Here is a 12,745-nt window from a genome sequence, read left to right on the forward strand (position 1 = left end):
TCCCTCCGCTGCAGAATGATACCAATATATTGGAGTGATCCATATAGCTCACATAACCGTGGTTACATACGTCACCTTCGTCTCTCCCCATCAAAACAGTCCCTTTTAGCGTCACTGCCCCCATAGGCACAGGCACTACAATATTGAGCTTGGCCACTTCCTGTCTGTAGACATCGATACGCCTGTTTTTCTGATCTGGCGAAGATGCTCTGCTCAGGGCGTTGGAGAGCCTTGAACCTAGGGATTGGGCTTCCTCGTCCCCTTCTTCCTTGTCGGGGAAGAGACAGCTAATGTTGTAGCCATCTTTCTCATCGAAAACGAGCTGCTAGGTCGTCAAACAGCAGCTGAAGGTCTGCGGGGAATCCATCCATTACCTTGGCCCAGAAGTGATGGAATTGGGGTTGTGGGGCCGCCTCCTCGCTGTGAGGGGTATTGTGGAGGGCCTGCTCTGTGCAGTCTCCGTTTTGAGGCCGGTTCTCGGCAACTCCCTACAATGCACGCAGGACTCAGGTTCACCCCCAAGCAGGCGATACGTGAGGAGTGTGTATCCTTGCCTATTATCATGGCCCCACATGGACACAGGTGTGCGGGTGCTGGGGCAGGAGCCCTGCTCGGTTCACCCTGTGAAGGGGTTGCGGGTTCCTTGCCACGAGAAAGAACACAAAGGTTGTGTACTCGGGCAAAGCATAAGCTAGCTAGCGTACGCCTCTTGGTTAATAGCCTTGCTAGTTAACACAATGTTAGCCAAAGAAAAGTATTGTGCAGCATAGTCCTTTGGCGAACAAAGAGCCTGTCTTGACCGTCCAGCTGTGAAGCTGGGTCGGTCGGTCTAGTCAAGGCTAAGAGTAAACGTACGTTGATGTAACGGCAGCCTTCCTCCTCTTTGTCTGAAGAGGAGGTATAGCAGGGATCGGACCAAGACGCAGCGTAGTTGGTGCTCAACATATTTAATAATGATAAACAGTGAACACTTAACAATTACAAAATAACAAAAATGTGGCAAACCAATACAGTCCTAGCTGGTGCAGAGAAAACACAGAGACAGGAAACAACCACCCACAAAATCCCAACACAAAACAAGCCACCTATATATGATTCCCAATCAGAGACAACACAAAACATCTGCCTTTGATTGAGAACCATATTAGGCCAAACATAGAAACAGACAAACTAGACACACAACATAGAATGCCCACCCAGCTCACGTCCTGACCAACACTAAAACAAGCAAAACACACAAGAACTATGGTCAGAACGTGACAGTTGAACTAAACCAGAGAGAAAAGCTAACAATTATACTGTCTGAGCAGATAGGAAGAGTTAGTGGTGGTTAGCTAGCCGGGTTAGCGAAGCCTTGCGGCGTGCTCTAAACAAGTCTCAGTAGCTAGCCATGTGACGCTAGCTACAACCGAGCAGATTCAAACAGATTCAGTCGTGCTGAGGAGAGCTTAGAGAGTGTAGTGATCTTTGCAAGGAAGAGAGTGAGAATGACAAGAGGGCGGGCGCGTGGCCACTTATAATCAGAGAGGGGCTCCCCTCATTGGCCATTCGACCTCTGTCTGTGAGAGACGTTGTCTGATTGGATTCTTCCGTAGTGAATTAGCTATCAAGCAAATTCCCACAAGAGATACCTCACTCTATTATCATAGAACTGGAGTTACGCAAGTAATGTTAAGTATCTGTCTTGACACAGGTACTACTTCCCATGTAACCGTTGGCTGGCGGTGGATGAGGATGATGGACAGATCGCCAGGGAGCTGGTGCCCGTGGATGAGGCCTTCATGAAGAGGGACGATGATGAGGAGGGGACAGGTGCAGCCACCCTGGGGCTTGAGCAGAAAGGTAAGAGCCTCGACCAGTGTGGGTGTTTTTGCTTTTGACAACTTCTCATTGGTTAACATGAAAGTTGTTTTGATGATTCATATTTATTAGTGTCTATAATAACTTTAATAACAGTATTATGAACAGTCAATAACATATCGCTCTCTTGTTATGTTTGCTTGTTTTCTTACAGCTATGTCCACAACTCTAACCCTGAAAATAAAGACAGGAGAGAAGAAACATGCTGGAACGGATGCCAATGTTTTTGCTATCCTTTATGGAGAAAAAGATGATACAGGTGCTATGAAATACAGTACAAGTTTCATTATAGTGGCATTATAATGTGGGCCAGTGTTATTATTATTATTTTTTATCTTTGTTTTTTTGGGGGGCGGGGCGGGTGGTTATAGCTAATTTAAATGCATATTTCAAAAAGGCATTACATGGGTCAAAATGTAAACATGTTTGTGAACTACTAATATTCCTATCCCTAAACTCATGACTGTGTCTATTCCAGGGATAATCAACCTGAAGGCGTGTAAGACCCATAAGAACAAGTTTGAGCAGGGCATGGTGGATGAATTCACTGTGGAGGCTGTGGACCTGGGAGAGCTGGAAAAGCTACGCATCGGCCATGACAACTCAGGTGAGACCACGGGTTCATCCTTCCACTCATATCCACCAATTAACAAAGTTGAAAAGAATACAAACATCCCTATGAAACCCCTGACCTCATGACCACTGTGTTTGTGTCTGGTGCCAAGGTGGCTCTCCTGGTTGGTTTCTGGACTGGGTGGAGATCGACGCCCCCTCTCAGGGCCAGAGACTCCGTTTCCCATGTGGCCGTTGGCTAGATAACGGAGAGGATGATGGTGCCATAGTGAGAGACCTGTACCCCAACGAGCTCCAGACTGAACTCTACGTGCCATGTAAGTCATGCTCTTTAACATTTAAACAGGTATGGAGTATGATACTATGTTTTTACAACACTTTCCAGGGATCCTTACAATGTGCTTTGCTGTCAAGAATTGTTTGCTTGGGTGTGCAGCCTGTTGTTCCAGTGCCAAGCACTAAATAACCTACAGTATTCAACTAATCCACTGTTCACCAGGAGGAGATGAATAAGCCCTATGCTCTGTAGCTGTGACACTTTAGGACTGGGGTCGGTGACTACTGATCTGTCATAGTGACATCAAACCATCTCATTTCGCTTTTCAGTTGTCCCCTATGAGATCAAGATGTACACAAGTGATGTGTTTGGTGCTGGGACAGATGCAGATGTGTTTATAGTTCTCTACGGCTGGAAGGGCCTCTGCACCCAGCAGAAACACCTGTGTGTCAACAAGAGAGAGAGAAGGCTGTTCTTCGAGAGAGGAGCTGAGGATATGTTTATCGTGGAGGTGTGTGTGCGAGCGTATATGACTGTTCCTGTCTTAAACCTTACAAATTATATACATTTGAGAAAATAAGTGTTTACATACAGTATATGCCAAGGAAATGTAAATGTGGATGGCATTTAATCTAATGTGCTATCTGATATACAGTACCAGTCAAAAGTTTGGACATACCTACTCATTCACGGGTTTTTCTTTATTTTTACTATTTTCTACATTGTAGAATAACAGTGAAGACATCAGAACTATGAAATAACACATGGAATCATGTAGTAACAAAAAAAAGTGTTAAACAAATCAAAATATATTTTAGATTTTAGATTCTTGAAAGTAGCCACCCTTTGCCTTGATGGCAGCTAAGCGCGCGCTTGGCATTCTCTCAACCAGCTTCACCTGGAATGCTTTTTCAACAGTCTTGAAGGAGTTCCCACATATGCTGAGCTGAGCTGAGTTGGCTGCTTTTCCTTCACTCTGCAGTCCAACTCATTCCAAACCATCTCAATTGGGTTGAGGTCGGGTGATTGTGGAGGCCAGGTCATCTGATGCAGCGCTCCATCACTCTCCTTCTTCGTCAAATAGCCCTTACACAGCCTGGAGGTGTATTGGGTCATTGTCCTGTTGAAAAACAAATGATAGTCCCATTGAGCGCAAACCAGATGTGATGGCGTATTGCTGCAGAATGCTGTGGTAGCCATGCTGGTTAAGTGTGCCTTGAATTTAAAATAATTCACAGACAGTGTCACTAGCAAAGCACCCCTACATCATCACACATCCTCCTCCATGCTTCACGGTTCGGAACAACACATGCGGAGATCATCCGTTCACCTTCTCTGCCTCTCACAAAGACACGGCGGTTGGAACCAAAAATCTCACATTTGGACTCATCAGACCAAAGGACAGACATGTCTCATGTTTCTTGGCCCAAGAAAGTCTCTTATTAATATTGGTGTCCTTTAGTAGTGGTTTCTTTACAGCAGTTCAACTATGAAGGCCAGATTCACTCAGTTTTCTCTGAACAGTTGATGTTGAGATGTCTTTTACTTGAACTCTGTGAATTATTTATTTGGGATGCAATTTCTGAGGCTGGTAACTCTAATGAACTTATCCTCTGCAGCAGAGGTAACTCTGGGTCTTCCTGTGGCGGTCCTCATGAGAGCCAGTTAGCGCTTGATGTTTTTTGCGGCTGGACTTGAAGAAACTTTCAAAGTTCTTGAAATTTTCCACATTGACTGGCCTTAAAGTTTTAAAGTAATGATGGACTGTCATTTCTCTTTGCTTATTTGAGCTGTTCTTGCCATAATATGGACTTGGTCTTTTACCAAATAGGGCTATCTTCTGCATACCCCCCTACCTTGTCACAACAACACTGATTGGCTCAAATGCATTAAGAAGGAAAGAAATTCCACTAATTAACTTTTAATAAGGCACACCTGTTAATTGAAATGCATTCCAGGCGACTGCCTCTTGTAGGGGGTTGAGAGAATGCCAAGAGTGTGCAAAGGGTGGCTACTTTGATATTAAATATCTTTTGATTTGTTTAACACTATTTTGGTTACTACATGATTCAAGATGTGTTATTTCATAGTTTTGATGTCTTCACTATTATTCTACAATGTAGAAAATAGTGAAAATAAAGAAAAATCCTGGAATGAGTAGGTGTGTCCAAACTTTTGACTGGTACTGTATGTGCCTGTAGTTGGAGGATGTGGGTGATGTCATTGAGAAGATCCGTATTGGCCACGACAACAGGGGCACCAACCCCGGCTGGCACCTTGACAGAGTGGAGATCAGACGCCTACTCAGGAAGGGAAAGGTACTGAAGAACCGTGTCTCATTCCCTCTCCCCTGTCCTCGTTCACTCATGAATGGGCTGTGTCTTATTTTGTCCCATTCACTCTCTCTGCTTCTCATCTCTGAGATGACAGGAGAGTGAGGTTTGGCAATAGCGTCACCTACAGTAATCTTCACCCCATTGTGTTCATCTATTCCGTCCAATCAGATAATGAAAGTATAATCCTTTAAACTAATCAAAACCCTTCCAACATGGCTGCCCTCAGGGTTCGGAGACGACCATCTTACCGTGTGAGCGCTGGTTGGCCAAGTCAGATGACGATGGGGAGACGGTGAGAGAGCTCGTTCCCTCTGATATTATCACAGAGAAACTGCTGAAGGAAGGGAAACTGAAACACACAGAGATGGAGGTGGAGGATGCCCTTGAAAGTAGGTCCCTAGCTGCCTATACATGGTCATATGAGAGATATCCTCCCTCCTGTTCTGTTACATTGAATTTACATTAATGACTGCCTTTAATGTTCTCCAGCTCACACCTATAAGGTGTCTGTGAGAACGGGTGACATGTACAGAGGAGGGACCGACGCCAAGGTGTTTCTCACCATCTACGGAGACCTGGGAGACACGGGGGAACGCAAACTCAGCAAGTCTGAGAGCAACAGCAACAAGTTTGAAAGAGGGGCAGTATGTGTGTTATTATTTGGTAACACTTTAGATTAAGTTGCAAAGATACCATATATACTGAACAAAAATATAAACGCAACATGTAAAGTGTTGGTCCCATGTTTCATGAGAAATAAAAGATCCCAGAGTTTTCCAAATGCACAAAAAGCTTATTTATCTCAAATGTTGTGCACAAATTTGATTACATCCCTGTTAGTGAGCATTTCTCCTTGGCCAAGATAATCCATCCACCTGACAGGTGTGGCATATCAAGGAGCTGATTAAACAGTATGATCATTACACAGGTGCACCTTGTGCTGGGGACAATAAAAGGCCACTCAGAAATGTGTAGTTTTGTCACACAACACAATGCAACAGATGTGTCAAGTTTTGGGGGAGTGTGCAATTGGCATGCTGACTGCAGGAACGTCCACCAGAGCTGTTGCCAGATCATTTAATGTTCATTTCTCTACCATAAGCCTCCTCCAATGTCGTTTTAGAGAATTTGGCAGTACGTCCAACTGGCCTCACAACCGCAGACCACGTGTAACCACGTCAGCCCAGGACCTCCACATCCGGCTTCTTCACCTGCATGATCGTCTGAGACCAGTCACCCGGACAGCTGATGAAACTGGGGGTTTGCACAAGCAAAGAATTTCTACACAAACTGTCAGAAACCGTCTCAGGGAAGCTCCTCTGTGTGCTTGTTGTCCTCACCAGAGGCTTGACCTGACTGCAGTTCAGCATCATAACCGATGTCAGTGGGCAAATGGTCACCTTTGATGGCCGCTGGCACGCTGGAGAAGTATGCTCTTCACGGATGAATCCTGGTTTCAACTGTACCAGGTAGATGGCAAACATCATGTACACAATTCCTGGAAGCTGAAAATGTCCCAGTTCTTCCATGGCCTGCATACTCACCAGACATTTCACCCATTGAGCATGTTTGGGATGCTCTGGATCGACGTGTACGACAGTGTGTTCCAGTTCCCACCAATATCCAGCAACTTCGCACAGCCATTCAAGAGGAGGGGGACAACATTCCGAAGCCCACTATCAACAGCCTGATCAACTTTATGCGAAAGAGATGTGTCTCGCTGCATAAAGCAAATGGTGGTCACACCAGATACTGACTGGTTTTCTGATCCACGCCCCTACTTTTTTTTGAAGATATCTGTAACCAACAAATGCATATCTTTATTCCCAGTCATGTGAAATCCATAGATTAGGGCTTAATTCATGTATTTAAATCAATTGATTTCATTATGTGAACTGTAACTCAGTAAAATCTTAGAAATTGTTGCATGTTCCGTTTATATTTTTGTTCAGTGTAGTTTACCATGTAGTTCCATGGGATACTAACACTGTGTATTAATGGTAACTAATTAATGTAATGGAGGACTGGTCCCTAATTCCCTCAAGCCTCTCTCAGTCCATCGTAGTCACTAAGAGCAGACCGGTTAATTTGACTTCACTACATGGGGTCCTTTCTTCTTCTCTCTCCCAGGTGGATAAGTTCTCCATCGAGGCGGTGGATCTTGGCCAGGTGTTTAAGATCCATATCCGCCACGACAACTCCGAATTTATGGGGGCGGACTGGTACCTGGACCAGGTAGAGGTGTTGGACATGGAAACAGAGGAGGTATATATGTTCCTGTGTGAGCGTTGGCTTTCCAAGAAGAAGGAGGACAAACGCATCGAGAGAACCTTCTACATCAAGGTACAGTAGCAGGGATTATATTAGACTTTTTCACAGGCGGAATGTAAAGCCCCCCCCCCCCCCCCCAAAGCAATATCCAGAGCTTCTGGCACTATTCTAGTCTCATCATAACTGTTGGCATCATTGTGATGTTCTTTAGTGGATTGTTTTGGCACTTCCCAGGATTATGAGGGTGAGAGGAACGTTGATCCAAACAAGAAGAGCACCCAGGCCAAGATAGGGCTGGACAGAAATGCAAACAAGAAGAAGAAGAAGAAGGTGGTCGTAGAGGAGGGTCCAGGTAAGCGAGCACATTGTTTGCAACGTTGCTTCATTAAACTCTGGGAGCATGTAAACACTGTGTGGGTGTTCTCTTTCCTTCCTGCTGGCCAGTCATCCCCTACCACTTCACCGTGTCTACTGCTATGGACCCTGACGCCAGCACCACAGCCAGGGTTTATGTCATCGTCATGGGACCCAATGACATTGAGACGGAGCGTCTGTGGCTGGACCTGCCTGAGGGGAAGAAGAGCTTCGCTGCTGGGACCATGGAGAACTTCCAGTGTTACGGAACTGACGTGGGAGAGATCAAGAGGGTGGAGGTAAGGATGAGGACGCTACTCACTAGGCTTGTCAAGCTAGAATGGAAGCTGTTCATTACCCATGTAGGGTTAGGATTAAGCTAAGAATAAGGTTGATATTTGATTTTAATAGGGTACCAGCTTTTGTGGTTGCCTCTACCTCTCTCTCTTCCTCGCTTCCTATATTTATCTCTTTCTCTCCCTCTTGCTCTTTCTCGCCCCCCTCCAGCTGGGTCATAATGGGGCAACCCCAGAGAGCTGCTGGTTGGTGGACGAGCTGTCGGTTGCTGTGCCAACCAAAGGCATCAAGTACATCTTCCAGTGTAAGTGCTGGTTGGCCAAGGACAGAGGCGACGGTCTCACCGGCAGACTGTTCAACGTACTAGATGCCAACAGTATCAATATCGTCCGGAAGGTAAGTTTGTTGGGACAATAACACACTGAATACCACTATGTGACAGAGAGGTATTTTCAATGTGAATGGATGTTTATATGCATATATACATACCTGTGCTTGGGATGCTCCTTCGTGGTGAGGGCTTCCTTGAAAGAGATTCTGCTACCTCAATGGGGCTTAAATACAGGACACATGTTTGTTTCCCCTCCAGATCATCTATGTGGCCACGGTCATCACAGGCGACACCCAGGATGCAGGGACGGACACCAACATCTTCCTGTCTGTGTTTGGAGCCAATGGGAGCACAGAGGAGATGCTGCTGCCCAAGAATGAGGACAGGTGACATCACACTGTCATTCAATAGAATGACTCTGGTGTTGACTGGGTTGACTTGTATTGGGCTGTACCAACATTAGGGGGCCAACATCGGGGGATGTCCATGTGATGATATTATGGGGTACCCTACCCTAGCCTGTTAAACAGTTGTTTTGGGCCATGGACTTGGCCGGCAAGTTTTTTCACCGGCTCACATAAAGGCCATAAATAATACGCTATGGTCATATTCATGGAGTATGCAATGTAGGTCAAGTCACCAAAAGTACAAACATTTAGTATGCATGGAAAGGGTACACCCTGGTAGTCATTGTAAAGCAACGCATTTCCTTCTCCATCCACATTTCCTTGTATGCATCCTCCACATGCGCTGTTGATCTAGCTCATCGTTTACAATAGGAAACGTGAATGGGAAAATACGTTTTAAGGTTCCTCACATGTCTGTGTCTTACTTCAACAACACAAACTTGAAAGCCTTGATTGCCAAGGTCATTTTAAGATGTCAGGCTTGAAATTCCGTTCAGCCATTTTAGCACAGTGACTCACTACCCAAACTAGACGCAACTGGTTTCAAGTGGCCAAGAGATGTCATGTGATCTCCTACTGCGATCTAGTGGACGAACTGGGAATCAGACAGGGGATGTATTTATAGCAATGAATGGATAGAGACTTCAGCTCTCTCCTCATATGTATATCATTCCTATAAGACGATAAATGAAGGCATGGCACGTTGCACAAGCCCTGCACTTTTAAAATGGCTGTGTTCCTATGGGAATTTGCGCATGTTTCGAGGCCAAAAGAACTGACAAATGTATTTTCTTTATATAAAAAAAAATACTTCTGGAACAGTAATTGATGACATGATTTATTTCAAACCTAGACTTTCAAATCTCTTATTCTCCAACATGGGGACAATTGGGGGGCACTGTACAAAAAAAATCTTATTTTGTCACATTGTTTCTGACACTTTTATCAGAATCCCACAGTCCTTACCTTTCTAACAGTATGTGTTCGTAGGACTTACAGTTTTGAAACTGAAATGTACTTTGTGAGGGTAGTATACAGTATTATGCATCGTTTAGAAAATGCCACCAGAGGGGGTCAGAGTTTAAGAGGCTAGTTTTTCTTGGACACGATTATTCGAACCATTGGAGCCCTTGTCCTTATCTAGCCATGTCTTCCTCCACAGGTTTGAGAGAGGTCAAGAGGACACGTTTAACCTGGAGATAGATGACATCGCTCCTCTGAAGAAGATCAGGGTTCGCATCGACGGCTCTGGGAGTCGCCCTGACTGGTTCCTCGACAAGGTTGGCACTGAAACTTACCGTGCTCATAGGGGCCGATTTAGACTTAGGAAATGTACGTCTTTCCTATACGTGCCTTTCATACGCACTTCTCAGTATTTCGTATTAACACTTACCTTATTCAGTCGTGTATCGCACTCCGCAGCTGTGGCTACCTTGCGCGCTCTGAATAAATTACATTCAACTGCCGAAAACCCTCCCACTTGCTGGTCAACAGATTTTCTCGTGGAGTTTTCATCTAATAGGGTTTTCAGTACATTTATCGTAAGCCATCCCTTTAAATACGGTGTACCTTTTTAGTTTGAATTTTGTCAACAGACTCACTAGAATATAGCGAGAGAACGGGTTCAGAATATTAGGGATCAATGAAAGAAAGCCATCTAAATATATGCCTATTCGTCTCTGTTTCAGCACCAATTGGTAGATTAAAAAATACCCTGATCTTGTAGATCATTTAGGTTTAGGAAAGTATTTATGAATCATAAAAAAAACTGGTTTGTAGAGCCTCAAAGCACGAAATAAAGAAAACGGTGGTTTGCCACATTCAGCTCATCAACCCATGGTAATGTTGGAAGTTTAGTGTACATCGAATTATAATAGGGGAAATAGTGTAAAATAGTAGGCTATACCATCATCTATTGCCTGCACTAACCATTATTGCGCCAATGGGTCGGGTTCAGACTGTTACGGCTTGGTCTGCGCTCCACTCCATAACGATTTAATTAGCCTACATGTGATCCTCAGCAAATGAAGGTAAACAAAACAATGTAATTAAATGGAATGATAATGTAGGCTAAAGCCTACCAACTGAAGGGAACCAACAGTAAATTGGCTGTTGAATATGTGTGGTTATTAGGCCTAGTGACTGTCGATACTGATAGTGGATCATATTTAACATGATAGAAATAGGAAACAGATCGATACTGATAGTGGGTCATATTTAACATGATAGAAATAGGAAACAGATCAATACTGATAGTGGGTCATATTTATCATGATAGAAATAGGAAACAGAGAAAGTCGGGGTAGCCTATAATTAAGACATTTGAGAGTGCCCATCCCTGCAAGTTAAAAGGCTGTACAATTTAAATTCTGCATAATGACACAACATTTCATCAACTTTACTGTGGGAAAGTTGATATGTTGCAATGCTTCAGTTTGCTGCCATATGACTGGTTTCACATTTGTCTCCTCCAGCGATTATACGGTAAAATCAATCAATTGAATATATTTATAAAGCCCTTTTTACATCAGCAGATGTCACAAAGTGATTATACAGACACCCAGCCTAAAACCCCAAACAGAAAGCAATGCAGATGTAGAAGCACGGTGGCTAGGAAGAACTCCCTAGAAAGGCTGGAATCTAGGAAGAAACCTAGAGAGGAACCATGCTCTGAGGGGTGGCCAGTCCTCTTCTGGCTGTGCCGGGTAGAGATTATACGAGTACATGGCCATTAAGGCCAAATCGTTCTTCAAGATGGTCAAATAATAATCACAGTGGTTGTAGAGGGTGCAACAAATAGATGTAAAACAAGTGTCATTTATATTTACAATTCCCTTATCCAAACAGATTACTCATTTACCTAGCTCTTATTAAGTTGTAATGCAGAATGGTTTTGATTTATTTTTTTATTAACCCCTTTTTCTCCACAATTTCGTGGTATCGCTGCAACTCCTGTACAGACTCGGGAGAGGTGACGGTCGAGAGCCGTGCATCCTCCGAAACACGACCCAGCCAAGCCGCACTGCTTCTTGACACAATGCCCGCTTAACCCGGAAGCCAGCCGCACCAATATGTCAGAGGAAACACCGCACACCTGGCAACCGTGTCAGCGTACATGTGCCCGCCACAGGAGTCCCGGTCAGCCAAGCCCTCCCCTAACCCGGACGATGCTGGGCCAATTGTATGCCGCCCAACGGGTCTCCCGTCGAGGCCAGCTGGACTCAAACCAGGATCTCTAGTGGCACAGCTAGCACTGTGATGCAGTGCCTTAGACCACTGCGCCACTCGGGAGGCCCTCTGAATGGTTGGATTTCTATTTGGAAAAATAAAGTAGAACGCTTTTTCCACTTGGAATAGGCAAGTTCGCTAGACCTTGTTCAAGGTTTCCTCACTCGTAAAGGTGGTGGAATTATTAGGGAATTAAGTCAAGGTCAGAAGGCATATCCGTAGACCAGCGTTTCCCAAACTCGGTCCTGGGAACCCCAAGGTGTGCACGTGTAACAGTATAACTTTAGTCCGTCCCCTCGCCCCGACCCGGGCGCGAACCAGGGACCCTCTGCACATATCAACAACTGACACCCACGAAGCATCGTTACCCATCGCTCCACAAAGGCCGTGGCCCTTGCAGAGCAAGGGGAACCACTACTTCAAGGTCTCAAAGCAAGTGACTTCACCGATTGAAAGGCTATTAGCGCGCACCACCGCTAACTAGCTAGCCATTTCACATCCGTTACACTCGTTTTGTTTTTTGCAACCAAAGCTTGATGATTAGTTTATTATTTGAATCAGCTGTGTAGTGCTAGGGCAAAAACTTAAACTTGTACCCCTTGGAATCCCGAGGACCGAGTTTGGGAAACGCTGCCGTAGACACACTTCCGCCACACCTTCATTTATTTGATCTCCACCCCAAATGAATAGCGGGTGAATAGCATCCTATTCTCATGCTTAAGTTCAAGGTCAGAATATGCTTAGAGAGAAAAGAATTACGCTCCATTTACACGCGCTTAACTCAGGTCGGAGTTCCCCCCATCCTGTATTG

The 12,745-nt window shown here is 44.8% G+C and overlaps 1 protein-coding gene across 1 annotated transcript in view; it reads left to right on the top strand.

The window, feature by feature from the left end:
- LOC139576495 (lipoxygenase homology domain-containing protein 1-like) overlaps positions 1-12,745 on the top strand; it is a 47,407-nt gene that overhangs the window by 29,590 nt on the left and 5,072 nt on the right. Inside the window, exons 24-37 of the mRNA XM_071402659.1 lie at positions 1,694-1,842; positions 2,015-2,119; positions 2,339-2,467; positions 2,586-2,750; positions 3,040-3,221; positions 4,912-5,028; positions 5,273-5,435; positions 5,536-5,690; positions 7,177-7,389; positions 7,552-7,669; positions 7,762-7,970; positions 8,179-8,364; positions 8,558-8,685; positions 9,869-9,986. Coding sequence (XP_071258760.1) covers positions 1,694-1,842; positions 2,015-2,119; positions 2,339-2,467; positions 2,586-2,750; positions 3,040-3,221; positions 4,912-5,028; positions 5,273-5,435; positions 5,536-5,690; positions 7,177-7,389; positions 7,552-7,669; positions 7,762-7,970; positions 8,179-8,364; positions 8,558-8,685; positions 9,869-9,986 — 2,137 coding nt within the window. The remainder of the gene's footprint in view (positions 1-1,693; positions 1,843-2,014; positions 2,120-2,338; positions 2,468-2,585; positions 2,751-3,039; positions 3,222-4,911; positions 5,029-5,272; positions 5,436-5,535; positions 5,691-7,176; positions 7,390-7,551; positions 7,670-7,761; positions 7,971-8,178; positions 8,365-8,557; positions 8,686-9,868; positions 9,987-12,745) is intronic.

The sequence above is a fragment of the Salvelinus alpinus genome, chromosome 5 (genome assembly GCF_045679555.1).
Source record: "Salvelinus alpinus chromosome 5, SLU_Salpinus.1, whole genome shotgun sequence".
Classification (NCBI taxonomy): domain Eukaryota; kingdom Metazoa; phylum Chordata; class Actinopteri; order Salmoniformes; family Salmonidae; genus Salvelinus; species Salvelinus alpinus.